Source organism: Chlamydomonas reinhardtii, chromosome 11 (assembly GCF_000002595.2).
Source record: "Chlamydomonas reinhardtii strain CC-503 cw92 mt+ chromosome 11, whole genome shotgun sequence".
NCBI classification, from domain to species: Eukaryota; Viridiplantae; Chlorophyta; class Chlorophyceae; order Chlamydomonadales; family Chlamydomonadaceae; genus Chlamydomonas; species Chlamydomonas reinhardtii.
In genome coordinates this window covers 3466530-3493080 of record NC_057014.1, presented here as the reverse complement: position 1 = coordinate 3493080, position 26551 = coordinate 3466530, and the positions used below count along the sequence as shown (strand labels likewise).

General features: G+C 65.7%; 4 protein-coding genes across 6 annotated transcripts in view; all 4 read left to right on the top strand.

Annotated features, from left to right (window-relative positions):
- Positions 1-7: 7 nt before the first annotated feature.
- On the top strand, positions 8-6946 carry CHLRE_11g481250v5 (uncharacterized protein). 2 transcript variants are annotated; one of them, XM_043067743.1, is made up of 10 exons: positions 8-303; positions 721-785; positions 1761-1877; positions 2494-2614; positions 2874-2955; positions 3489-3543; positions 3941-4003; positions 4176-4272; positions 5002-5147; positions 5517-6946. In XM_043067743.1, the coding sequence occupies exons 1-10, from the start codon at positions 42-44 to the stop codon at positions 5652-5654; spliced, it is 1146 nt and encodes a 381-aa protein (XP_042919748.1). In that variant the 5' UTR covers positions 8-41; the 3' UTR covers positions 5655-6946. The 2 variants fall into 2 exon arrangements, with proteins under 2 accessions (XP_042919748.1, XP_042919749.1); XM_043067744.1 differs by having other exon boundaries at positions 5517-6708.
- Positions 6947-7010: 64 nt separating this feature from the next.
- On the top strand, positions 7011-15306 carry CHLRE_11g481200v5 (uncharacterized protein). Its single transcript, XM_043067742.1, has 13 exons — positions 7011-7088; positions 7181-7263; positions 9533-9672; positions 10125-10221; positions 10545-10627; positions 10959-11046; positions 11415-11455; positions 12119-12201; positions 12336-12397; positions 12726-12821; positions 13086-13136; positions 13376-13528; positions 13794-15306. The coding sequence occupies exons 1-13, from the start codon at positions 7040-7042 to the stop codon at positions 13962-13964; spliced, it is 1197 nt and encodes a 398-aa protein (XP_042919747.1). The 5' UTR covers positions 7011-7039; the 3' UTR covers positions 13965-15306.
- Positions 15307-15650: 344 nt separating this feature from the next.
- On the top strand, positions 15651-24040 carry CHLRE_11g481150v5 (uncharacterized protein). Its single transcript, XM_043067741.1, has 6 exons — positions 15651-15905; positions 15990-16182; positions 16401-16959; positions 17211-17498; positions 17756-22103; positions 22345-24040. Exons 2-6 carry the CDS (start codon positions 16046-16048, stop codon positions 23406-23408), a joined length of 6396 nt encoding a protein of 2131 aa, XP_042919746.1. The 5' UTR covers positions 15651-15905; positions 15990-16045; the 3' UTR covers positions 23409-24040.
- Positions 24041-24524: 484 nt separating this feature from the next.
- Positions 24525-26551, top strand: part of CHLRE_11g481126v5 (uncharacterized protein) — a 5092-nt gene continuing 3065 nt past the window's right edge. The window contains exons 1-4 of one of the 2 annotated variants that reach the window (XM_043067740.1): positions 24525-24705; positions 24984-25102; positions 25513-25572; positions 26419-26458. In XM_043067740.1, the coding sequence (XP_042919744.1) occupies positions 24598-24705; positions 24984-25102; positions 25513-25572; positions 26419-26458 (327 nt within the window). In that variant the 5' untranslated portion in view covers positions 24525-24597. Of the gene's footprint in view, positions 24706-24983; positions 25103-25512; positions 25573-26418; positions 26540-26551 lie in introns of both variants that reach the window. The other variant, XM_043067739.1, reaches the window with a different exon arrangement.

The following is a 26551-nucleotide window of genomic DNA, read 5'->3' as shown; positions in this document are numbered from 1 at the left end:
TGAAATACTCGTGACCAAATAGTTATTTATTGTTGGCTAGGATGCTTGCCACAGTTCCCGCCACGGCCAGTCAGGGGTTGAACGTCTCCCGACCAGCGGTGTTAGACGACGGCAGTGATGCAAAGAAGTACATAACACAAAAAGGCACGCTCACACGAGATGGTGGTGTGAACATCGCCTACGAGCTCTTGCAGTCAGAGCCAGCCTCGACGACGCAAATCGCGCTGCAAGTGGACGCGGCGGGCGTCACAACGACGGAGGCCGCTAGCAGCAGCGCCACAAACAGATTCTTGATGATTATGGGTGAGCTATGACTTTAAGTCGCTGGGCCAGCAGGGTCACACGCCCACATACAGAGCACCCCCGGCCTTCCCCGTCGCCCGTCGCCACGTCCCCTCACACGAGCCCGGCCCCTAATGGCTTGAACGGTTCATAGGTGTGGCCATATTCTCAGCTGCAACGGCCACGCTTACGCCAGCAGTAGCAGCTTTTCATGCTGTCAGTGTTTGTGTGTTCGGCCTTGCCCCCTTCCCCACGCCGCCCCCCCCCCCCCCGAAGGCTTGCCTCTACCGCGCGCCGCAGCCACACCGCCGCCCACCCTCACACCCCTGCATGCCTCGATGACCTCCACTGCAGTCCACACACACGTGGTGTACATTTGCGCTCTCAGGAGCAGCACACCTGACCGCTATTGCGCCCTCACACCCTCATCGTCCGCAGGCTTCGCTGCCACAGGCGAGGCCTGGCTGCCCACCGTCAAGGAGCTGTTCTCACGGGGGGGCAAGGTGGGGAGCGGGGGGGGGGGGAGGGGGAGCCGGGGTTACCTGAGAACAGTTGAGGGCATCTGGGTCAGGGCATCTGGGCTTGGGGCCTGGGGGGCATCTGGGTCAGGGCAGATAGGGGCACAGTCATACAGGGCGGGGTGGCTGGCGGCATGGCAAGTGCGCAGGGCTACGGCGAGCGGGGTGGCACAGGGGGGAGGGGCTTTGCAGTGACTGGTACAGAGAAGTGTACCGAAGTAGACAACAGGCGTAAGGGTGCGCGTACCGATGACCGACGGCGTCCGGGGGGGTGTAGATACCAGCCCAAAATAAACCAGACCAAGCCACCGGGGGGAGGGGGGCCGGCACTTGAGGGGGGCAGCGCTGCAAGTTGCATCACGCAGGCCGCAGGGGTGGGAGATCGAGGGGCAGCAATCTGGAATCGATGGGGTGGGTGGTGGGGAGTTCTAACAAGGAGCAGCTCGGGGGCGGCAGGTGTTGTGTGTCGGGAGCTCGCGAGGGAGGGGCGGCTGGGGTGCAGCAATGGGAGCCGAGCGCGTGGGCCGCCAGCCATGGCAGTGGCCAAAGCCGACCCACATCGCGGCAAGCTCCGCCGCCGGCTGCTACGGCGACTGCTGCTGCTGCTGCGGCGGCGGCGGCGGCTGCTACGGCGGCGGCGGCGGCGGCGGCAGGCGACTTGCTGCCCAGCGCAGGGGGTACCGTATGCTCAGCCCCGGGTGCCCGGGGGTGGGCGTTGTAAATACCAGCCCGAACTAAACCAAACCAAGCCAAACTAGCGGACGTGTCCGTAGCTGGTCGCACTGTGGGTCCCGTGTGGCGGGTGGCCACGGCGCCGGCATGGGCCTTGTGAGTTGGCCGCTACAGCACGCATCAGCATCGCACTGCCGCTGCCGCTGCCGCTGCCGCTGCCGCTGCTGCCCCCTCCACCTCGTGACCCTCCCGTTCCGCCCGCGCCCCCCTACCGGCTGCTGTGTGCAGTCTGCGGGGCTGGAGGTGGCGGTGTTTGACAACCGGGGCATCGGCGCCTCCAGCTCGCCCGCCGACAAGAGGGCCTACACCACTGACGTCATGGCGGGCGACGCCCTGGCGGTCATGGTGGGTGGGGGTGGTGGGTGGTGGGGGTGGGGTGGTGGGGGTGGTGTGTGTGTGGTGTGGTGGGGGGTTGCAAGGATGTTAGGGACAGCGGTAAAGGGTGGGTGGATGGGTGGGGGGGGGGCGTGTGGGGCTTAATGGGTGGGTGGCGTGCGTGAGGCAGCCACAGGCCAGGGATGGGCCTCAGGGGCGGGGGATGCGCTGGCGCCTGGCGGCCGCGGTGGATGGTGGGGAGGAGGAGGGGGGGGGGGGGGGTGTAAATTCCAGCCCAAACTAGCCCAGCCCAAACAGGGGTTGCTGGCATGGTTAGCGGGTAGGAGGGGGAGAGAGGGGGCATCGGGGGCTGTGAGGTCGTCGCTTGCCGTGGCCAGGCTGCTTTCGCCCCGGCCGCTCCTGTCCAAACCCCCAACCCCTCGGTCCACCGCAATCAAAATTACGGTAACGTGCCACGCGTCTTTTCCTTGGCAATGGTGCAAACCCCCCCCCCCCTGTGCCTCTGGTTCGGCATTGGCCATGACCCCCCCCCCAACTTCCTCCGCCCTCCCCTCTGCCTCCTCAACCCCTGGCTCCGCCTTCACTACATTATGAATCATGACTCTAACCCCCCCCCCCTAAACAGGACGCCCTGGGCTGGGCCCGCGCGCACGTGGTGGGGCACTCCATGGGCGCCATGATCGGCTGCCGGCTGGCGCTGACGGCGCCGGAGCGCCTGGCCAGCCTCACGCTCGTCTCCGCCACAGGTGAGCATGAGCGCGCGCGCGCGCGTGTGTGTGTGTGTGTGTGTGTGTGTGTGTGTGTGTGTGTGTGTGTGTGTGTGTGTGTGTGTGCTTCATGTGCTGGGCGGGGGGAGCGTACGTATTTTAACGAAAAAGGAACAAGCCAATGTGCATGTGTGTTTCCGGTACCCCCACCGTCTACCATTCTCATAGCTAATCATGAGTGTATTCCTGAATGTAACCCCATCACGACTACAACCCCCACCACCACCACAATTCGCAGGCGGCGGCAGTGAGGCCATCCCCACCAACTGCACGGCCATAGCGGCGGGCGTGCGGGGAGCCATGAAGAGCGACCTGCCCAGGTGGGCGGAGGGGGGGGCTTGGAGATGTGTCAGAGAGCGCACGAGAAGCAGAGGGGGGCGTGTATGTTCGGTGTGTGTGGTGTGGTTGTGGGTATGGGTGCGGGGGAAGGTGCAGGCAGGCAGGCATGCAGGCTGGCAGGCAAACTGGCTGGCCATCAGGGCCCGACCTGACCCCTCCGAGCGCACGTTGGGGTGTAATATTGATAACCCTCCCTCCGCTCGTTTTAGCTTGGTTTGGTTTAGTTTGGGCTGGTATTCACAATTCCCCCCCCCCCCGTCCGGCCCAGTGCTCTTACCCTGTCCCCACTGCCCTAACCTTGCAACCCCCCTGGCCCCCTCCCGGCCCTCCTCCTGCTACTGCACCACCCCGCCCCCCGTTGTCGAAGCATATGCCACACTCTCCTCGCTTTTCTACATGGGGTTCGGTGTTATTTGTTCTGGTATCAACAACCCCCCCCCCCGCCGACCCTCCTACCCTCCTTGTGCCCTACCCCACGCCCCTACCCCCACCCCTACACCCCGCTCCTGCGCAGTCGTGCCAGTGTGGACCTGGCGTTCCACTTCTCCAAGAGGCTGCTGCGACAGGACGTGAGTGGCGCGCCCGCATGAGCGTGTGTGTGTGTGTGTGTGTGTGTGTGTGTGTGTGTGTGTGTGTTACTGGTACCGGGCCCACAGGCGCCCCCCCCCACATTTGCACCTCGCCCGGTCGCCCCTGGCCTTCTGCTGCTGATGCGACCAGATGTGCTGGGCTTGGGCATACATGCACTCGCCCACCCACCCACCCACCCCGCGCTCTGTGCGCTGGCTCCGGGTTCTGGGGTTCGATTTGTATCGAGAAGACCACTGCGTCCCCCATGAATGGCTACGCCCCCCCCCCCCGCTACACTTCTCTGTACCAATCCTTGCAACAATCCTTGCAACCCCCCACCTCCTCCACCCCCACCCACCCACCCACCCACCCCACACACACCACACACACACTCAGGACCCCGCCACCGGCCGCACCGTCAAGGCCGAGCTCAAGAGCCAGTACGTGGAACTGCAAAAGGCGAGTGACAGGGATGCGGGGGTAAGGGGAAGGCGTGGGGCTTGCGAGAGTGGGGTGGAGGCCTGAGATAGATGCGGCCGGGGCGGTCCACTGCACTGCACTGCACTGTCTGTCCACCAGTTCAACAGGCTCTGCCCCCCCGCCCCTCCGTCCCCCTGAACGCCCCGCGCAGGCCACGGGCGGCCAGAGCCGTGCGGGTCAGGACGGGCACATGAACGCGGTGATGAGCCACAGCCTGAGCAAGCAGGAGTACGCGCGGCTCAGGAGCGGTGAGAGCGGAGGAGGGGAGGGAGAGAGGGGAGATGTGCGTGTGGGGGCAGCGGAATGTGGAAAAGGATGTAAAAGCGTTCGGGTTCGTTGCTTGGGCAACGCTACTACACAGAGTTGGTGTTGGATTGGAGAACACAAGGGAGGAAAGGCGCAGGGCAGTGCGGCGCTGTGGCGTCGAGTGGTGGCGTGCAGGGAACTGCGGCTGGCGTCTCCGTGGGGTGCTGAGGTCATGCCCAGTGGGCCCAGCTCCTCAGTGGCGTGTGCACACAGACACACAGGCGCGGGTATGGGGTCAGGTGGGGGTGGTTGGGCTGCAGAGGCCAGGCGGCAGAGGAGTGGTGGAGGAGGGAGGGCGGCTGTGGGGCGGCGGGGAAGGACGGCTGTGAGGGATGGGGGAGGGCGGCCCCACACGGAGCTTGTGGATGGTGAGGGTGAGGGCGAGGGAGGTGGTGTGCAGGTGGCGGACGGAGCGGAGGCAGTGGCTGCGAGCGAGCGGTGGTGGGGCGCCCGTGTGTGTGTTTGCACCGCATAAGCGACAGCCAGGTTGTGCGCTGGGCAGCGGGCCTCCCCCGGGCCTCCCCAAACTACCCCCCCCCATCCCATCACCCATTTCAAACTTATGGTTGAATGACTTCGTTCTCCGTGCACGGCTATCAGTTCCCCCTCTCCCCGCCCCTTCACTTCTTTAATGATCATGATTGTAACCCCATCCCCTCCCCCGCCCCCAGCCGGCTTCCCCATCCTGGTCATCCACGGTGCGGAGGACATCCTGGCCGCGCCCCGCCACGCCGCGCGCCTGGCCCGCCGCCTGGGCGCGCCGCTGGTCATGATCGGGCACAGCGCGCACTTCACGCCGCGAGACGCCGCGAAGGAGGTGAGGGGGCCTTGGGGAGGTGGGGGCCGGGGCCGGGATCGGGGTCAGGGTCGGGGTAGGGGGCAGGGGCAGGGGCGGGGCCTGAGTGCGGCCTGCGGCCTTGCGTGCATCCGTGTGGCAATGGGTGGGGTTTGGGCAAGCGCGTGGTCGTTTTCACTCAGGCAAGGCACGTGGGTGGGCACGTGTGCGTGTGCTCACATGCACACAGGACAGGACGCTGTCTGTACATGTGCATGTGCTCGCTCCTGCCTGCGCTTTCCTATACCGCTGCACCCCTCCTAGTAATCCCTCTCCTCCGCGCTCTATGGGTTCTGGGTTTGTTATAAATTTGGAATGAAACTACCCCTTCCCCGCCCCCTCCCGCGCCAGGTGACGGACGAGCTGCTTGCCACGCTGGAGGCCGTCCGCCGCGGCGCCACACACGCCGACGCCGTGCACCCCTGCCCCGACCCGGCGGCCTACGAGCGCAGCGCCTGCGCCGCGGCGCTGTGCTGCTGCTTCGCCTGACGGCTGGGCCCGCGGCGGGGCACGCGGCGGGGCTCGTGGGGCCCGGAGGAGGAGGAGGAGGTGGCGTCGCTGCCAGCGGGCCCCGCTGCATGGGGATGGGGAGGCGGTGGCAGGGGTGGCGGGGGTGGACGTGGTGGCGGAAGTGGAAGTGGTGCGGGTCGGGCGGTGTGGCTGTCCACGGCGCCGTGGCCGGCAGCCTGGCTCGGCGGCAGGCGGCTGCGCGCCTCCGTTCTCAAGCCCGGCAGCTTGGGAACAGGCTCAGGGTTGGGATCGGGACCGGGCCTGGGATTGGGCTTGGGATTGGGCCTGGGGCCGGCGGGATCCAGCTCGGCGCTGGGCCCGGCCTTGTGTGGCCTGCTGGCGTCGCCTCGGCAGCCCAAGGCCGCGGCGGCTTAGCTTCCCGCTGCCGCGGCTGGCCCTGCCCCGGACAGAGCGCAGCAGCAGTGCGGCATTGGCCTGCACGAGCAGGGTAAGTCGCATGTCAGCCGCGGGCCACGACACTGCTGGCTCCACACGGGGACTTGCAGGCGCCGCATGTGAGCCTCTGGCCGCCTGACGCGTGCGCTTTGCCATGGTCTGGATGTTTTGGGTGTGGTAGCCCGTGGTGTGCAGCCCAAATGTGAGCATATGTGATTGCGATTGTGTGTGTGTGTGTGAGAGAGAGAGTGTGTGTGTGTAATAGCTTGGGTTCCGGGGCCTGCATGCGGCGGCGATGTGTGTTGTGTGTGCTCAGCATGCGTAGGCGCGAGCAGGGGTGGCTTTGCCCGGGTCTGGGGCGCGTGCCGGCACGTCGTGAGCTCACATGAATATAATGCTGGTATTCAACTATGGTATTGACTGGGGACTGCAGATGGGGCTGACTACTGACAGTACTGATAAGTGTGTGAGAGGCGGCAGTGCGTCTGCGCGTTTGTGAACAGAATACATACCGTAGCTCAACAGGATTTGGTGGGGTTGGAGGAGGGCATAGTGCGCCGGAGATGGTCCCTCTTGACCTGGGTGCGGGGCACCCTTGCTTGGTCGGACTGTCCCTTCTTTGTAATGTCGCAATCATAGTGCGTCGAGTGTTTGACATAATTACAGTTACAGCGGTATCCTGCTTGAGTACAGGATAAGCATCCCGAAGTTCGCTGGCGGGTGGCCAGGGTGGGGTGTCGTTTGACGCGGCGTGTGTGTTTCACTGCGTGTGGGTGCATAGAATACATAGAATGACAAATTGCTAAGCCATAACAAGAAGGCCTTTGACATCTCATTTAGTCTTATTCTGCTACAACACGTTTCCTTTACACACCTGGCAAGCACACGCCGCTCGCTTTAAAACTTGTCGCCAACATTCTTGACTGTTGCAAACCCCACACCTCTCTTACCCGTAACGCGCGCGCGAGATGCCGTCATTACGGTGGCTTGCGTGCTCTTTGCTTGTGGCGCTCGCGGGTAGGGTCTTGAGTGGCTGGGCCGGAAGTAGTCGCTCCGGAGCCGGAATGTACCGACACTAGTGTACCTGCACCGCACTTTCTTGACCGCAGCCGCTGCGGAGGACCTCTCTGAAGAAGTGCTTATCGGATGGAAAGGCGAAACGTATGACGCGGGGTTGACAAGCCTGCCGAAAGTGAGTGCGCTTCATCTAATCGTCACAGTGGTTTCCAGTAAGCCAGTGGGAGGTAACTTTCCACTGATCTAGTGGGAAGTTTGTTTCCAATAGCAAAGGTCGTAGTGCTAAACATTATTCTCATAAGAATGCAGTGGAAATACAGTCGGTAGCGATGGCGCCACCGAATTCGCCACGCCGTTTTCCCGGCCCTGTTGGTCGCCTCGCCCCCCCCCCCCGCCCCGTTCCCGCGTGGCTTCCGTTCTCCTTTCCATCAGCCTCTAACGACGTCCCAGATTCTGGCCATGTCTACGCGGCTGTTCTCCGCATAGTAAGCGTGCGTGTCGATGGAATACAACATGGGGTGGGCGGTGTGGGGTGCCGCCAGCCCCCTCCCCCTCCCCCTCCGCCGCCCAGCAGCCCACGCCTGCTGTCCAGTCTACGCTCGCCGCGGTGTAATCCTGCCGTATCATGCACGGCCTATATGTGTCCCTAGTGTAGGGAGGCCCGTGGTCATGGATAGGCGCAAGGCTCGCGCCGGGTAGAGGGACTAGCATGGGGCATGTCGCGCACGCTGTACCAGCCATCTAAGCCATCCCGCCTCACCCACCCCCAGCCCACGCCTGCTGCCCAGTCTACGCTCGCCGCGGTGTGCTCCTGCCACATCATGCGCGCCCTACATGGACCCTCGTGTGGGGAGGCTCGACGTAGTGGGCAGGCGCAAGGCCCGTGCCGGCGGATGGGGTTGCGAGTGTTTGTGCGTGTTGCACAGCCGGCGATCAACCTGAGCTGTCAGGCGCAAAACAGCAGCAAACAGGTGGCCTGACTGCCCATGGGTAGCGGCAAGCGATGAATGTCCATGAGGGCGGGCGCGGACGTGGCGCACGCGTGGCTAGTATGTGGGGGGGGGGCGGGGCCTTGGGGCGGGTGTGTGGGGGCGGGTCCTCTGGCACTGGGTGCGGGTGAAAGCCTGTTTAAAGCACCCCGTTCCATGGAATCACCCAGCCACACTACACGGCCATCCATCTTACATGTGGTCAAGCCCATGTGCAAGAGGTTAGGGCCGGGCGTTGACCTTTGCATGCGGGCGAGGGGCTGGAGCGTGGTATGTGCATGGGCCTGGTGCGGCACCCATGCCAGATCCACGGCTTGACCCCTGCCATGACCCCACCCGACGGAATCACCCAGCCACACTACACGGCCATCCATCTTACATGTGGTCAAGCCCATGTGCAAGAGGTTAGGGCCGGGCGTTGACCTTTGCATGCGGGCGAGCGGCTGGAGCGTGGTATGTGCATGGGCCTGGTGCGGCACCCATGCCAGATCCACGGCTTGACCCCTGCCATGACCCACCGACGGAATCACCCAGCCACACTACACGGCCATCCATCTTACATGTGGTCAAGCCCATGTGCAAGAGGTTAGGGCCGGGCGTTGACCTTTGCATGCGGGCGAGGGCTGGAGCGTGGCCTGGGCAGCCCGCCACGCCGCACCCTGGTCAATGTAACCCCATCCGCCGGCACGGGCCTTGCGCCTGCCCACTACGACGAGCCACCCCACACGAGGGTCCATGCAGGCATGATGTGGCACAATTACACCGCGGCGAGCGTGGGCTGGGGTGGTGGTGGTGAGGCGGGATGGCTGGTACAGTGTGCGCGACATGCCCCATGCTAGTCCCTCTACCCGGCGCGAGCCTTGCGCCTATCCATGACCACGGGCCTCCCTACACTGAGACCCATATAGGCGTGCATGATACGGCAGGATTACACCGCGGCGAGCGTAGACTGGACAGCAGGCGTGGGCTGCTGGGCGGCGGAGGGGGAGGGTGAGGGGGCTGGCGGCACCCCACACCTGCCCACACCGCCTCACCCATGTTGTATTCCATAGATACTCACGCTTACTATGCGGAGGACAGGCACATAGGCATGGGGCGGGGGCGGGGGCGGGGGCGGGGGCGGGGGCGGGGGCGGGGGCGGGGGCGGGGGCGGGGGCGGGGGCGGGGGCGGGGGCGGGGGCGGGGCGGGGCGAGGCGACCAACAGGGCCGGGAAAACGGCGTGGCGAATTCGGTGGCGCCATCGCTACCGACTGTATTTCCACTGCATTCTTACGAGAATAATGTTTAGCACTACGACCTTTGCTATTGGAAACAAATTTCCCACTAGATTAGTGGAAAGTTCCTCCCACTGGCTTAGTGGAAACCACTGTGACGATGAGCTGTGCGCTTTTACATTCATGGCTCTCGCTCGCAGAGCGCTGTTGCAAGTTTAATTGATACCATACTGCTCGCAGAGTACAGATGCATCAAAGAATGAAGCAGCGCTTAAGGACATAGAGGCGAAGGCGAAGGCCGCGCTGGAGGCTGAAGAGGGCAAGGCCGTGGGCAAGGCGAACGGAACGCTGGCAGCAGCTGCGCCGCGCACCGAGCCGTGGTGAGTGAGGGGCAGATCATCTGGCCACGACTGAAGCGCACCGCTGTGGCAGTTTGCAGGGGTCTGGGGTTGGGGCTGGCCGCCTGCACTGGCCTGCATGGGTGCAATTACTGCAATAGCTAGGGCTGAAGCTTTCGCAGGGGATGGGGGAAGGGACAGCAGCTAGCGTTCCGTGCAGGGGATCCCGGGATCGGGCAGGTTGGAATTGTGGTGATTCCCCTTTTACCCACCACGCACCCACGTGCATGCCTCCATTTAGCATAGCCCTTGGGATTGCCCTCCTTTGGGGTTGGGAAACGACTATCCCATCAGTCATCACCTGCCAATCCACAACCCCAACCCCCACGCCCAACCCCTGGCCCTGCTCCAACTCACCTCATCCAACCTCACCCTTCCCCTCCCTCTCCACCCCTTCCCATCCACCCCCTCCCCCCCTTTCCACACGCCCACAGGGTCGAGACCATCAGTTGGAACCCCCGCGCGTTCATCCACCACCACTTCCTCACGCCGGAGGAGGCGGACCACCTGGTCGGGATCGGGTCCAAGAGGGTGGGTGGGAGAGCGGGGGACCGGGTGTGTGTGTATGGGTGCGCGTGTGTATGCGTGTATGTGAGTGACTGTGTGTGCGTGTATGTGTGTGTGTGTGTGTAGGTAGGGGTACAGCGCAGTCCACTACAGGGCAGGAAGTGCAGCGGCATACACACATGAATCAATGAAGGGATACAGCGTGGCGTGGGTCAAGTCCGGGAAGGGGGGGGGGGGCCGTTGTGGCGCTACCGCATATGTCCCAACCCCAGCTCTTGCGCCTCCAACCCAACCTCCCCACCCCGTTTCCCCGCCCTGCCACTCCCTACCCCACTCCCATCCCCCAGGTGAGCCGCTCGCTGGTGGTGGACGCCCAGACGGGGCAGTCCCGGCTAGATGACATCCGGACCAGCTTCGGAGCCGCGTTCGGGTGCGTTCTTAGGGGCTGGTGGGGGCGGTGGGGGTGGGGATAGTGACGGGGGCAGGAGTAGCGGTGGTGGGCGTGGGTCGGGAGTTGGAGGCGGCAGGCGCGGGTGGCAGCAGCTTTTGAGGGAAGGCGCTGGTCACGTGTCAAGCCGCAAGTGGCAGCACCCCGAACACACCACCCTGCACGCCCCCCCCCACACACACACGCCGCAAACACACACACACACACACACACACACACACACACACACACACACACGCATACACACACACACACGCCGCAAACACACACACGCACACACACACACGCCGCAAACACACACACGCACACACAGGCGCGGCGAGGACCCGGTGATTGCGGAGATCGAGGAGCGGGTGGCGGAGTGGACCCATCTGCCGCCGGAGCACCAGGAGCCCATGCAGGTGCGTGTGTGTGTGTTTTGGGGGGGGGGGGTTGCCTGAGTGGAGGGGGGCCAGTGGTGGGGGAGGGGCAATGGCGGCGGGGGCACTTTGCCACGATCCCAAGTTAGGGCATACACCGGCTTAGGGAGAGAGGTGTTCGGCATGGGGCTGGGAACAGGTTATGAACCCGAGCCCACTCAAGCCGCTTCGGGGGGTAAAGTCGGGGGAGGTAGCAGCTCCGGTGGAAGAAAGCAGCGCGGCATTCGGGGGGGAGGACAGGCAATCAGGCATGGCCCCATTTGGAACGATGTGTACCAGAAGAAATCAATCTTCGTGCCCACCTGCTTGTGTGTGTGTGTGTGTGTACATGTTGATGTGTGTGTGTCCAGATCCTGCGCTACGTGGACGGCCAGAAGTACGGCGCCCACTGGTGGGTGGTGGTGACGGCAGAGCCGCGGGGGGCAGGGGTGTTGCCGGGGGGTCACATGCCGTAGGGGGGGGGCGGCAGGGGCAGGCGGGCGCTGGGTGCCTGCGTGGGGCTGCATGGGGCTGCATGGGGCTGCATGGGCTGCATGGGGCTGCATGGGGCTGCAGAGGTGGGCTGTGAAGGGGCCTGTGATGGGGCTGCAGAGGTGGGCTGTGAAGGGGCCTGTGATGGGGCTTTTGTTGGGTGGGGGGTGCTGGGGCTGTAGCGGCTCCAGGGGCTGTGCTGCCGCGGGCGTCTCGGCTGCAGCAGTGGGGCTGGGGTCGTCCGGCCCATTGCGGTGAGGCGGGGAGCATGAAGACACAGGGCGGTTCACGCTCTGGTGGTTACGTTGTTGCGTAGTTGGGTGGTTGGGCAGCAGTTGATAATCCGCCAAACGCCAAATGCCAACGCCAAGCAGGCGCCACGAACCCAGCCCGACGCACCCGCCCCCACCTGCTCACTGGCTCCTACCTGCCCCCACCCGCCCCCACCTTCCTACCCCCACCTTCCTACCCCCACCTTCCTACCCCCACCTTCCTACCCCCACCTTCCTGCCCCTACCCGCCCCCACCTGCTCCTACCCGCCCCCATACCTACCTGCTCCTACCCGCCCCCCCCCTCGCCCAGGGACTGGTTTGACGACCCTGTGCACCACGCCGCCTACCTGGCCGAGGGCAACAGATACGCCACCGTGGTGCTGTACCTGTCGGGTGAGGGAGAGGGGAGGGGAGGGGGGGTAAGGACACACCAGCTGCCTCCCCCACTCATCGCCTGCACGCGTCGCGCACACAGACACACACACACACGCACACTCTCGCTCTCCTCCTCCTCCCGCACCGCACAGACGTGGAGTACGGCGGGGAGACCAACCTGCCGCTGGCTGATGCCATTGACCCCGAGGCGCAGGTGGGTAGGTGTGGGGTGGGGATGGGACTCCACCATTCCCAGTGAAGTAAACGGGGCAGGGAGGGCGGCCGTGTGAGGGATCGGGACTGGGTTGTGAAGTGCGGTTGACGGCTGACACATACTGGTGCTTGGGTTGCTGCGGCGTGTCAGCACCGCACGTGGACGACGTGACTGCACGCTGTGACTCCGCCGCCGCCCGCGCCTGTATCCGTCTCTCCCGGACCTCTTCCCTCCCCCTATAAGAGGGGGAATTCCTCCGGGGGAAGCATTCCGTTGTTCACATCAATGGCTATTCCTCCTCTGCGCCTCTCTCGCGTTGTCCCTGCAGTCCCCCAAGGGCTTGTCGCCCTGCGCCAGTGCGTGGGGCATCAGCGTCAAACCCAAGAAGGGCGATGCGCTCCTCTTCTTTGACATGGACATCATGGTGGGTTGACTGGCGTGGGGGCGGGGAGGGAGGGCGTGGAGGTAGGGGTGGTAGCTGAGTGGGTGCGGAGGCAGGGAGGAGGGAGGAGGTCACCGTCCATGCCGTGACCCCCGACGTGTACCTACATGCTGTCTGCCCCCCCCCCCCACACACACACACGCCACATTTGCTGCATCGCATACACTGTCTTTCCGCAACGTTTTCCTTGTGCTCTTTAACACACGCCACACCCCACCCCACCCGCACCCACCCCCTTGTGCGCAGGGCAGTGTGGGCGACCGGCGCACACTGCACACCGCCTGCCCAGCCATCCGGGTGCGTGGCGCACATGCCGCTGCCTTAGGGGAGGGGGGGGACGCTGGGCGGGCGAGCCTGGCCCTAGCAGATTCCGTTCTCTCCTTCACTATCATGTCCGCTTAGAACCATCCCCTGACCCCCTCCCCCAAATACGGCACCGAACACACACACATACACACGAACACACAAACGCACGTCTGGGCAGGCTTCGTTTTGTTGGGTTCTTTACCGCACGCACACACGTGTTTACCCAGCAGGGCACCAAATGGACGGCCACCAAGTGGATCCACAACAAGCCCTACATGGGCGAGTACGACCCGCTGGCTGCCGCCGCCCGCTGCGCCGACACCGCCGCCGACTGCCCGCAGCTGGCGGCGGCGGGCGAGTGCGAGAAGAACATGGCGCGCATGGCGAGTGGCGGTGCGGTGCGGGAGGGCGAGAGGGGGAGGAGAGCGAGTGGGGGAGAGGGGAAGGGAGAGGGAGGGGGAGAGGGAACAAGGGTAAGGTTGGGAAGGGTGCACCGTGGGCGGCGCGTGGCGTTGCATCACCTCGCATGCGACCGTCCGGTCCCTTGCGAACCCCCCCCCCTCTCCCATCCCACCGCCGGTCATCACCGCCCATCACTCACCACCCCACCCCGCCTCCCTGTTGCTGCTGCTGCACCGGTGTGCACAGGTGGGCGTCACGGGCATGTGCCGCGCCAGCTGCCGCGACTGCCGGCAGTGCGCCGCCGGCGACGTGCTGTGCCAGCGCTACAACATGAAGAGCCTGGTGCGAGCCCGCGCCATGCGGGCAGCAGCCGGGGTGCAGGCCGCCGCGGCGGCGGGGCAGGCCGCCAAGGCCTAGCCTGGCTTAGCGCGGCCTTTCGGACCTAGCCTGGCTTAGCAGTGAGCGCGGCCTAGACTGTTATAGCCTGGCTGCGCAGTGAGGGTGGCCTAGACTGTTATAGCCTGGCTTAGCGGGCGGTCTGGCCTGGTGCCATAGGGGGAGGTCTAGCAAGTGGGCGGGTGGGCGGCTTAGCGAGCGGGCTGCATTACCGTACTGCCAGGAAGTTTTTTCCAGTGCTAAGTTTTTTTCGGCTGCCAGGGATTAATATTTAACGTTTTCTGAATAACTTTTTTTGTTTGGGCGGGATTTAAGTCTAAAATTTTTCGGCGCATGCTGAGGCCGCGCCGGCGTGCTCTGCCACACGCCGGCGCAGCCCCACCGCACGCCGGCGCAGCCCCACCAGACAGCATACGGTACCGTACGCCATAGGGAAACGACTCCCACTGCTCCATTCCAAGCTCTCCGACCTATCTGGCCCAGCAGCCGACCCATTTCCGTCCAATGCGCTCTATGATTGGGTGCATCCAGAAACGTGTGGCTCTGCGTGTGTGACCATCGGAACACACACGCGTGTGCCCCACCCCGCTGCCCTTCCCCGCGCAACCCCCAGTTTTCCCGCAGCTATTACGTTTTTTTCATTTGGAACGCAAATTATCATTAAAGTTTTCCAAATTAAGTTTTTTTTAATGCCAAAAAACGAATTATGAAAAATACTTCCTGGCAGTACGGTATGCAGCAGCGTCGGCCGAGGTGTGGCCGTGTGGACGTGGGCAGTCGTGGGGCAGGTTGTCAGGTGGTGGGTGATGGTGGGAGCACACCTGTGAAGCCATGGCTAAGATCTTGAAGGGCTGATGATGGGGTTGTAGCATAGGGGCTGCAGCAGTGCGACGTCACGGTGCGACGTGTGATGTGGAACCCAACCAGGAGAGGAGAAGCCAAGTGCTGATCAGCTGATGTGAGGAGCTTAGGATGTTGGAAGAGCGTGGGAAGGAGCACGCTGTCAAAGAGACGAGCGAGCGCTTTGCGTGCGCGTGTTTATTTGTGGAGGCAGCGTGCGTTGCGGTGCTGCGGCGCGTGCCCGCTCGTCCCAACTCCCTTCATGGTGTGCACGTGCATGCACCGGTCATGACGTCTGTGGTTGGGGCTGTTTCGGGCCCAGACGATGCCAGCACATAGGCATGGCACTTGGACGGGGTCATCGGACTCCCACCGGAGTACGGACGGTCAGTGCTCAGGGGCTCCGCGATGTGTGTGCAGTGTGCCTGCCGGGCGATGACGGAAGCCAGAGTACAAACGCACCAGAAGGCGCGAAGTCAGCGCGCACGCGGACCTGCTGCGCCAGGAGCTTGGCCGCATGGCCGCTGCGGCGCCGGCCAGCCGCCCGCCGCCCTCCAGAGCCCGGTGGCTCGCACTGAGCGCTTGCTGGCGGAGAGGGCGTATCGCCGTGAACCGGGCGGACTTCGGGGGACGTTGACAGGGATGGGCCACGGCGAGGGGGGCCCATGGTTCAGCACGATGGCAAGCACCGCCCGGCGCATGGTTGTGATGCGCGTCTAATTCCACAAATCAAAGCCAGCGCTGAAACGGGTGTGCGAGGGGAGCGCAGCGCGCTCGCATCGGAGGTTTCTGGCCTTTTGCCGGTGACCCGTCGATTCCAGTTGGCCAGCCTCCCTAAACCGGTACACTTTCCAGCTACACGAATGGATAATGGCTTTGTATAATTGCGTCTGATGAACCTCCCAGGCTGTGCCAGAGCGAACCAGTTGAGCGAACCAACAGTTTATTTCTCGCCGCAAGCAAATGGGCGCGGCTTAAGCCGCCCACCGATATATGAACGATGTAGTTGCTCAATTCCTTGGCGGGTTGTGCGGCGGGCGCAGACGAGGGGGCGCACCGCATGCAATGTGCACGCGGCAGCGCTCCAAGCCCCAACAGGCGCTGTTTTTGGAAGCCCTGCCAGTAAGAAGTGATCGATGCAACGAGTTTGGGGTGAACACATGTCGCTGACGAGGGTGGTGACGATGTAACCTTTTTCGCACGAAGGCGCTGGCGTGGAGGCGAGCGCGCCAAGCAGTGCGAATGCTACAAACAGATTGCGCATGTCCGAGCCGAACGGGCCATCAGCCACGGGTGCGGGCGCGGCCAACTGGAGGGCGGATGGCAGCTCGACGGCAAATCAGCCTGCGCCTTCGACTCCACGCCAGGCCTCACCAGGGGCCCTGAGCGACCTGCTACCGTGAGTCATGTCTGGGTAGCGCAACGTTTCCTGGGGGGGGGCGTGGTGTTGGGGCTGGGTGCGTGAGAGGCTGGTGTCGTGTCAGTGCTACCTCCCCCTGCACGCCGCCTTCCCCGGCTCGCGCCAACCAGGAACTCTCGCGCGGCCCGGCTCTGAAACGCACATGACCTCCTTCCAAATACCTCCATTATGCTCTCGCAATCCTCACCACGCCACAGCGCGCCTTCCGGCTCTCCCGAGGACGCGCGGCTCGGCGCCCGCGTGGCGGTTATTGACGCACGGCTGGCGCACATTCACCACCAGCTAGCGGCTGTGTCAGCAGCCGTCAACCGCTGGGGCAGTAGCAACGGAAACGGCGGCGGCAGTAGCACACCATTTACGCCCTCCGAGAGGCTGCTCGCGGCCTTTGCCACCACGACTGGCGGCGGCGGCAGTAGCAGCAGCAGCTGGAGTTGGGGCTTGCGGTCAGCCAGCAGCGGTGGCGGCAGCATTGCAAGTGGAGGCGGGGGTAGCGCGGGGTCGGCTGCAGGTGCCGCGGCCGCTGCTGCCCTGGCCGTTCCCTCGTCCGCTGCGTCTGCGACACCAGCAGTAGCACCCACAGCACCAGCAGTAGCACCAGCACCAGCGACACCAGGACGGCCACCGGCGCCTGAGCTTTCAGGGCTGTTGGACCCCTCCGGGACGTGGGACATCCGGTCAGCCGCCGACCTGGATGCGAGGCTGGGCGTGACGGGCTGCGGCGAGGCGGTGGCTGCGGAGCTGCTGCGGAGCCCAGGGGTGAGCTGGGCTGGGCTAGCGGGGTTCGGGTTCCAGTTGAGGATGGGGTTGGGGCTGGGGCTGGGCTTGTATCTGGGGGATGTGGGTTGGAAAGCGCGTGGTGTGGATAAGGATTTGTTCTCACAATCTGGATGTGGGTCGGGTTGTTGGCCGGGCGTGTATCAGGGAGCGATGTGGGTCGCAGGCACGCAGCAAAAGCCGCAGCTTTCACCTTGCATTCAAGGGTTTGCCCCATCTCTGCTCCCCCTCAGGGCCAGACGCGACTGCTGCGCGCACTGCTGGCTGCGGCGGCCTCACAGCTGCTGGCGGCGCTGGATGAGGCACGACATGCCGGCAGCAGTGGCGGCACCAGAACCAGCTACGGCAGCAGCACCAGTGGGCAGCCAGGGGCTTGTGACCGGCAGCTGCGGGCTCCTCTGATGCAGGAGCAGCAGCAGGAGCAGCGGGGGCATCAGCAGCATCAGCATCGAGAGCGCGAAGGCAGCGCGGAGGCAGAGGTGTTGGCCGAGGCGGAGGCAGCATTACAGGCGGCTCGGGAGGTGGGTTCACTTGTGCCTAAATATTTGGTTTAGCGATCAAGCTGGTTCATTCAAACTCCACACGGGTTACGCCATTGCGCGATGCGCTGATGGCGGTGGGCTATGCGCTTGCGCGCGTGCTTCCACGGGGTCCAACAGCTGGGTAGCGCTCCCAGCCGCCATTACTGCGGTTCTCGTGTCCACACAAGGCCTTTGTTCCCGTTGTCACTTGGTGTTGGCTCCCTGGACTGCGCTCGCCTCACCGCCCCCCGGCACAGGTCTTCGAGGAGGCGTGTGGTGTGTGCGGGCCCCAGCACCATGCCCGCTCTGTGAGCGCCAACAACGGCAGCAGCAGTAGCAACAGTAGCAGCAGCAGCAGTAGCAGTAGCCAGGGTCCGAGAAGCAGCAAAAGCCCCGGGCCCAGCGCGGCTGCCCTGCCCACCTGCACGCTGCCCAGCGCGGCGGTGCTGCTGGCTACGCGCGGGCTGGAGGCGGTGCGGCGCTGCGCGGCGGCGGCGGCGGCGGCCTTGAGCCGAGCGGCGGCCCGGGCAGCGGACCTCCCGAGGCACGCTGCAGCGCCGGCGGCGGCCGCACCGGCGGCGGCACCGGCACAGGCAGCAGCAGATCAGGTTGCGGGGCAGCCGGCCGGTCCTCCCGGTCCTGCGTCGGCAGCTGCCGCTGACGGTGTCTCTGCGCCCGAGTCGTCTGCGGTCGCGGCCGCTGCCAGCGGCGGTGCGAGCTGTGATGCGACGGAGCTTGCGCCAGCCGGTGGCGGCGGCGGTGGGGGCGGCGGTGGGGGCGGCGGCGGTGGCGGCCTGCAGGTCTGCATTGCTATGGGCGGCGGCGGTGGAGGCAGCAGCGGTGTCAGCGGCGGCGGCCGAACAAGCGCTGCCGCGGGCTGTGGCGGTGCAGGTGCCCCGCCGGTCTCGGTGGCAGCAGGCACGGCTGTGTCGGCGGCGGGGGCTGCTGCTGAGGCGCTGGCTCCAGCCGGAGGGAGCCTGACCTCCAGCCCCGCATCACCCGAGGCCGCTGGCAGCAGCAGCACAGGGGGCGACGGACAGGTCACAGGTATGGCTGCGGCCCCTGCTACAGCCGCCGCGTCCCCAGCAGCAGCTGTAGCTGTAGCTGCCGCTGCTGCACCTGCCGCTGCCGGTGGGGCCCCGGAAGAGGCAGGAGCAGTAGCAGGTGCCGATGACGAGCTGTTGTCAGAGCCGTGGCGAGTGGCCCTGACGCTGGCAGAGCTGCTGGTCGCGGAGGCAGAGGCGGCCGCCGCGGCGACGGCGGCTCGGGCAGCGCTGCGGGAGGCCGAGGCGGCCGCGTTGCTGGCCGCCGCGGCGGCGTCAGCCGCAACGGATGCCAAGGCTGTAGCGGCCAAGGCGTCAGCGGACGCAGTGACCGCCCGGTCCCGCCCGCCGGCCTGGTCGCCGCTGCTAGTGCCGTCTCCGGCAGCAACAGAGACCTCCCCTCGGGCCCTGTATGTGACGCAAGGAGACGCCGGAGTCGCCGCCGCAAGCAACAGCACGCGCAGCAGCATGCGTAGCAGCACTCGCGGCGGAAGCGTGGGCAGCCTGTTCTCGGCGCTCGCCGGCGCGCAAGCCGCCTCGCCGCAGCCCGCAGCCAATTGGCGCAGCACCAGCGCACGCGCTACTGTTGGCAGTAGAACCAGCAGCGGCGCCAGCCATGGCAGCAGCAGTAGCAACAGCAGTAGCAACGGCATGGGCACCAGCAGCAGCAACGGCACTGGACCCAAGGCGGCACCTCAGTCCGTACCAGCCTCACCAGTGTCCACCTCGCCCAATGAGGAGCTGCGACAGGCCTCGGTCTCGCCGCCCGCCGCCGCGCCCGCTGGCGCGGGCACAGCGGTTGGCCCGTCCTCGCCCCCGTCGCCCGCCTCCACCCCCCGGGGCGGCGGCGGTACCCCTCCGCCCACGCCCACCACCTCCACCACCACCTCGACCGCCACCGGGTCAGGGCCCGGGTCCCCCGCGCGGCAGCGGCCGCTGCTGACGCCGGGGCTGGGGCTGGGGCTCGGGCGCAGCGTCAGCCGCCGCGCCGGCAGCCGCAGCCTCAGCAGCAGGGGCGCCGGCGGCAGCAGCAACAGCATCTTTGGCGGTGGCGGCGGCGGCGGCCGGGCAGCGAGCGGCGCGGCTGGGGGCTCTGCTACAGCCACCGCCGCGGGCAGAGCTGGCAGTAGCTTTGTAACGGACGCCAGGAGCGGCCCCCTGCGGGCCGGCGGCCTGTTCGGCCCGGCCCCAGCACCCGCGTCAGCCGCTGCGCCGTTTGCGCCCGCCGGTGCTTCACCCCGCGCCGCCACACACGGTAGTGCCAGGGCCGCGTCTGCAGCTCGTGCGGCACCCACGCATACAGTCACCATGGCGCCCGCCGGCCTACTGGCACCCACCGGGCATCAGTCGCCGCCACCGTCACCGGCGTCGTCACTGCCAGGCGTTCCGGCACCGGCGCAGGAGGTCGAGCGGCTGGAGGTCATTGCGGCGGCGGCGGGGGCCTCAGCGCAGCAGTCGGCGGCGGCGGCGCACCCGCCGGTCGCGGTGCCGGCGCCTCAGCAGCAGCCGGTGGCGGCAGTAGCACCGCAGCCGGTGGCGGCAGTAGCACCCCAGCCGGTGGTGGCTGCAGCACCCCAGCTGGGAGCAGTCGTGGTGGGGGTGGCACCGCAGCTGCCGGGATCGATGGCCCTAATTGAGCCACCACCAGCGGCGGACCAGCCAGCGCGGGACCAGCCAACGCCGACGACGCTGCGAACACCGGTGCAAACCCCGCCAACGCCGGCTGTGCGCAGCGGAATGCTGACTGTGAGCATTGGCGGCGGCGGCGGCGGCGGGCGCTCCGGAGCCGTGCTGAGTGCGGGCACCTACGTTAGCGCTGGCGGCGGCGGTGGCAGTGGCAGTGGGGCACGCGGCACATGGGCGGGTGAGGGCAGTGCCGGCACCGCTGCTTCCAGCTCCGGCACAGGGCTTGCCTCGGCGCCACCGCAGCTGGCTGTCGCTGGCGAGGGCCTGGGCAGCGCCTCAGCTGGCACCGCCGCCACCGCAGGCGCTGCTGCCAGCCCCGGCGGCAAGGGCGTTGGCAGCCAGCAGCCTTCTGTCTCGGCGGCAGCCACTGCAGGAGGGAGTGTCGCTGCCGGCACACCTGCTGGGGGCTTTGTACGCATAAGCCTGGGCGGTGGCAATGGCGCCAGCACTGGCAGCGGCGGCGGTAGCGGCGTTGGCGCTGGGCCGGCAGCAGCGGTTTCAGCGCCGCAAGCACGCGTGGGGGTGAAGGCAGCCGCGGGCCGCGATAGCAGCAGCCGTGCAGCGGCGGCCGCGCTGGTGGCGGAGGCTGTGCAGCAGGAGCGGGAGGCGGTAGCCGTTGCCGGCAGCGGCCCGCCAGGCGTTGCGGGCCAGCGCTCGGCCCAGGCAGTGGGCAGCGAGCAGCGGCCCCCGGCACAGCAGCAGGTGCAGGAGCGTGTCGTCGAGCCGCAGCAGTCGCATGTTGCAGCGGCAATTGCCGGTGCGGAACTTGACGGCTCGGAACTTGACGGCTCGGCGGCGGAGGCGGCGACGGAGGCGGCGGAGTTTGAGACAGAGGCGGGCGGCAGCATTGCTGCAGCCGCAGCAGGTGCTGGCGCTGGTGCCATGGCAGGAACCGTCGTGGTGCCTGTCGCGGGAGAGGAGTGTGCGGTAGAGGCGCAGGCGCTCCATCCGGGTGGTGGCACACCGGCGCCAGCAGCAATAGCAGCAGAGCTGACACCGTCACCGGCGCCGCCAGCAGCAGCAGTAGCAAAGTTGACACCGTCACCAGCTCCAGCAGCAGTAGCAGCTATGACGGTACCGGCGGCGCCGTCGGCCCTGGCGGCGGCGACTGCAAGCGCTGCTGAGCCGCCAAGCCCGCCCAGCTTGCTGGTATCTCAGCCACACAAGCTCGCTGCCCCCGTGGAAGCAGCGGCAGCATCAGAAGCAGCCGCAGCCGCCGAGCCACCCACCGCGCCGCATTACACAGCAGGGCAGGCAGAGCTGGATCCGGAGCCAGTGACAGCAGCTGCTCAGCCTGAAGCCCACGCCGATGCCAACTCTGCTGCTCAAGATGCTGCTGCTCAAGATGCTGCTGCCGCTGCGGTGGCGGCAGCGCAGGCTGAGGTAATGGCAGAGGCAGCTGCAATGGAAGCGGCAGCGGCAACCAAGGCGGCGGATGCCGCCGCGGCAGCGGCGGCGGCGGAGCTGCGCGCGCAGGCGGCGGTGTCGGCGGCGGAGTCGGCCCTAACGGCTGCGATAGCGGCGGCAGAGGGGCTGCGGGGCCGGGAGGCGGGCGCGGTGGTTCCTGCGCTGCTGCTGGCGGCGGGCTGCGGCCTGCGGCAGCAGCTGTCGCTGTCGCTAGCGGGGCTGGAGGCGCTGAGCGCGGAGGAGCAGCAGCAGCAGGCGGCTGCAGCAGCGGCTGCAGCGGCGGCGGCGGCGGCGGCGGCGGCGAATGTTACTACTGGCAGGAGCACTATTAGCAGTAACGGCGGCGGCGGCGGTGTTGGTGGCGGTCTGCTGGAGCCGCGGGTGGGGCTGGGGGCGGTGGAGTCTTCGGGGCCGCGGGCGCGGCTGCGGCTTATGGCCGTGCTGACGGCGCCAGCACCCAGCCCGGCGGGTGAGTCATGGACCAGCAGGGTGGGACGGTGTGTGTGTGTGTGGAGCCTAACGAACAGGTCCCAAGGGGTGGGTGGGCGAGCGGTTGTACTGGTTCACTTGATGCAATGCACTTGATGCGATGCGTGTGTCAGCCATTGATGTGGGTGCCTTGGGTGCGTTGGCGGTTTCTTTATATGTTGCGCCTGTTCTAATCGCAACCGTTCGCGCGTCCCCATGCGAACTCCTTTCCGCCACCGCAGCCACAGAGAGTGCCACGCTTAGCCTCCTCGCAGCAGCACGGGCGCTGTGCTTCGCACACGCAGCCGCCACAGCCGCCGATGCCTTGCGGCCGCTCGAGGCGGTGACCGCGGCGGCCCCGTGCACGCTTCCTCGCCTGCAGCACCTGCAGCGGGCGGCGTCATTGCTTGCGCCCGCTAGCAGCATCTCTGCGCCGCCGCCGGAGCCACACACGCGCGCGCCGCTGCAAAGCGCGCACAGCGGCACGCCGAGCGCGTGCGGGTGCGACGGTCATACAGCAGGTGGCGGCGGCCTAGTGCTGAACGGCAGCGGAGGCGGCGGAGGCGGCGGTGATGCAGCGGGGTATGCGGCCGCCCGCCTGCCACCTACGCTGCTGGCGACGGTGACGGTGGTCGCCATGCCCGCACTGCTGCCTGAAAGCCACGACAACCGCAGTAGCAGCGTAAGTGGTGGTACGGGCGGCAGCAGCAGTGGCGCCTCGAACGGCAGCAGCCCGGGTTCTGCTGCCCGCCCGCGAGGCGGTGGGAGCAGCACCAGCAGCAGCGGCAGCCGCACAAACGCCAGTGGCAGTAGCAGTGGCACTGGGGCTCGGAGCGGCGGTGGCAGTGGCTTCACTGGGAGCAGCAGTAGCAAGGGACCCGGCAGGAAGCAGGCGGGCGCAGCGGCGGAGGCGTGGGCATGGGCATGGACGTGGGACTTGCAGGCGCTGGTGGCGGCGGGTCGCCTGCCGCCCCCCGGGCCCCTCGGGCCCGGCTGGGCTGGAGCGGTGGAGGCGGAGGCAGTGGCAATGGCAGCAGCAGCGGAGGCGCAGCTTCAGGCTTTGTGCGGGTCGGGCACTGCTGAGTCCTGGTGGCGGCGGCAGCTGTCACGTGGGGTACCGGGGGGCGCCGGGAAGCCAGAGGAGGAGCAGGGGACTGCCACCTCTGCCACCACGGACCCTGCCGGGGGTTCGGCAGCCGTGCCGCCGCCGCCGCTGCCGCGGGCCGACGTTGGGCTGCTGTGCGGGCAGCTGCCGCAGCTACTGCCGCCTCAGCCCATAGAGGTGGAGTATTACACTGTTGCTTAGAATCGGGAAGCGGCGTCGAGTGGATTGGCAAGAATGAGTGTGTCAATGGAGCGGCTGGGACTGATTTCTGTAGAGATACTGATACTTGTGTGGCGATTCTCGGCTCTGGGTCAAAGGAGCCTGGGGCGCTACTGCGCGTTTCCGAAGCGTGACGACTGCTGTACGGACAGCGCCCGGCGTGTGGCGTACTGTGCACAAGCGTGTGCGTTCATGGTGAGCAAGCAAGGAGTGTGGCCCGTTCTGGTGCATGGATGACGGTGCTTCAATGCTGGTGGAACGAAATGCGTGATTGCGGATTGGGACTCGACATCCTCGAAGATCAGGCAATGGGCAATGGGGAAGTGGGCGTTACCGTACATAAGCTCTGCAGCCCTTGTGGAGGCGTGTCACGTCAATTGTCGGCTCAGGGTGGCGGAGGGGTGGCGGGAATGCGGGATCTCCGCAAGTGGTGCCGGGTCTGGGGCGGACGTTCTTGGCGGGGGTCCCAGTGCGAGGGTAAGGAGCAGGTTGGCGTTGTCTTGTAGGGGTCCCGGTGCGCGTAGCCTGAGCAGAGGCGCTGGACAAGTTAAGCTGCAGTGCCGTGAGCAGGCCCCGACTTAGAGCGATAACAACCTTTGTAATGTTGCGTACATGTCATCATGCAATCTGTGGCATGCACAGCTTGAACCGGTTGACAAGTCTACCGGTGTAATTGCGGGGAGCGCCTTACCCTGTGACAAAGGTGCGCTAATGAGGTTGAGGCCGGCCGACGTCATTGGCGCTCAAGGCTTTTTGCGACGCTGTCATGCATGCGTGCCAGCGAACATGTATATGCGCCTATGAGGAGAAGGGCATACCGGTAGTAAGCCATCCTTGCGCCAACGCACACGCATCCCAGCAGCAGCCTTGAATTGTACGGTAGCGCCGCCACGCCTGTCAAAGCCAGTTTGCCCGCTTGCTATTGTTAAGGGACGGCATGGTTATTTGCTCGACGTGCACGGCGCTTAGGGACTCCAAGAACGCCTGGGAGTGGCTGGGAGCTAGGAGGAGGGGCAAACAGGGGCAAAGGATCCAGAACCCGACAAGTGTCCCCGAATTCCCGATTCACGAACTTATATCGGCGTAACATATAGTGTAGTTATAGGTTGTCCAGTATAAAGCCTGCTGAACCTTACGTAGAAGCATCTCGGCAGCAAGCCCAACTGCAAGAATGCTTTCGCAAGCCGCTGTCTCGTTCCGCTCGCGCTACTCCAGCGCGCTGCTCGCTGCAGCTGCTGTGTCGGGCACAGCCTATGCCGCGCTCAACCGCGAGGGCACGGTGCGTAACTTGCTCACATCGCTCAAGCAACGACCTTCCGGAACAGCCTCTGACTATGAGACATAAAAATATGACTAGTTATAGTCATCGCATGCGCTGGCAGAGGTCTCCATGCTGCCTTCCCGGAGCAGCATTCGATCCCTGCACTCCATTCCCTGCACTGAACGCAAGCGCCCCCGGGCCTGGCGACACCAACCAATTCAGCCGCCAAGAACCCACAGACATCCTAGTTACTTCAATACAACGTCGCGCTTGCACGGCTCTTGCCCTCGTTGCAGAGCGTTGCGCACGCCGAGGCTGCCAAGCCGGCTAGCACCACCGCGCTGGACCCCAACGAGTTCCGGGCGTTCAAGCTCAAGGAGAAAAAGCAGCTGACCAAGAACACCTTCCTGTACAGGTGGGGGTAAGGGGTGACAGCGCCAGGCGGGTGTGAGGGGGCAGGGTGTGGCAGGGGGAGCAGGGTGCAGACAGGGGGGCTCGACCCTGCAGGTCAGGGTCTCAGCCAAGGGGGCGGGAGGGCCAAATTGCTTCCCTGACCTCATCTGCGCAGGGAGTACGGAACGGGGGCAGGTGTGGGCAGCGTGGGTGGGCTGCCAGCACCGTACCCTTATAAGCGCCTCCAAGGGTTGTTCCGTGTAGCGTTCGGACTCTTTTCAACCTGACGTCCTGACCTCTCCCAAACCACACACGCAACCCCCTCCCCGCTCTTTTGCATTGGGTTTGGGTTTAGTTCAGGCCGGTATTTACAACCCCGCACATACACAGACATACACGCAATCATCCACCCACCCACCCACCCACGCACAGGTTCGAGCTTCCGGACAACCAGACGTCGGGCATCTTCACCGCATCCTGCCTGGTGACGCGGTGCGTGGGTGGGAGCGTGGAGGTGGTGGGGGGTGGGGGTGGGGGTGGGGTTTGGGGGGTGGGAGCGTGGGGGTGGTGGGGTTTGGGGGATGGGGGTTTGGGGGTAGGCGTTTGGGGTTGGTGGGGGTTAGGGGGTTGGGGTTTGGGGGTAGGCGTTTGGGGGTGGGGGTGGGGGTTTGGGGGTAGGGGTGTCGGCGGGTTGACACGGTGTGCAGGTGCGGGTGGGGGCGGGGGATGAGCCACAGGGCTAGGGGGAAGGGGCGCTGACACGCGTGCCGGTCCGGTGCCGCGGCGGGTGCCGGGGTTTTGCGGTGCGAGAATGGACAAACAGCATTGGAGCAGCCGCCCAGCCGCGCCAGCCGGGGGTTGGCCAGGGTCAGCCAGACCGTGCTTGTGTAAAGTACTGGCGAATTGGGCGGGTCGACACCGCAATCCCTCCTCCCACCGGAAGTCACTGGACTGCACCGATACGTCGGCACTTCATACCTGCGGCGTTATCACCCCGTCTTCCATGGGCCCCACCCACCCACCCAATCACCCACCCCTTGTGCTTTTCGGACACACACACACACACACACACACACACACACACACACACACACACACGCTCGGTGCGAGGTAACTTAAGGTAACATCCATAAACCGTCGCTTTGCTGCATCGCATACACTGTCTTTGCGCAACGTTTTCCTTGTGCTCTTTAACACACGCTCGGTAAGTAACTCCGTCGCGTCATTGGGCGGGCTTTCGTTTCGTTTTTTAACACACACACGCTCACGCTCACGCACCACTCCACTCAACTCTCTCCCCCACTCATTCCCGCCTCCACTCCCCCTCCCCCCACCCAGCGCCATGCTCAAGGCCAAGCCGGAGGACGACAAGCCCAAGGCCGTCATCCGGCCCTACACGCCCACCTCCGCCAACGAGGCCAGGGGCTACCTGGACCTGGTGGTCAAGGTGTACGACCAGGTGCGGGGGTGG

Excerpts from the sequence above, each read along its gene's own strand:
- CHLRE_11g481200v5 (XM_043067742.1), top strand. The coding sequence starts at position 7,040 with ATGCCGTCATTACGGTGGCTTGCGTGCTCTTTGCTTGTGGCGCTCGCG. Across the intron at positions 9,673-10,124 it reads GCGCCGCGCACCGAGCCGTG|GGTCGAGACCATCAGTTGGA; the intron begins GTGAGTGAGGGG and ends ACACGCCCACAG. Across the intron at positions 13,529-13,793 it reads AGAAGAACATGGCGCGCATG|GTGGGCGTCACGGGCATGTG; the intron begins GCGAGTGGCGGT and ends CGGTGTGCACAG.
- CHLRE_11g481250v5 (XM_043067743.1), top strand. The coding sequence starts at position 42 with ATGCTTGCCACAGTTCCCGCCACGGCCAGTCAGGGGTTGAACGTCTCC. Across the intron at positions 786-1,760 it reads TGTTCTCACGGGGGGGCAAG|TCTGCGGGGCTGGAGGTGGC; the intron begins GTGGGGAGCGGG and ends TGCTGTGTGCAG. Across the intron at positions 4,004-4,175 it reads AGTACGTGGAACTGCAAAAG|GCCACGGGCGGCCAGAGCCG; the intron begins GCGAGTGACAGG and ends CGCCCCGCGCAG.
- CHLRE_11g481150v5 (XM_043067741.1), top strand. The coding sequence starts at position 16,046 with ATGTCCGAGCCGAACGGGCCATCAGCCACGGGTGCGGGCGCGGCCAAC. Across the intron at positions 16,183-16,400 it reads GCCCTGAGCGACCTGCTACC|CGCGCCTTCCGGCTCTCCCG; the intron begins GTGAGTCATGTC and ends ACCACGCCACAG. Across the intron at positions 16,960-17,210 it reads AGCTGCTGCGGAGCCCAGGG|GGCCAGACGCGACTGCTGCG; the intron begins GTGAGCTGGGCT and ends GCTCCCCCTCAG.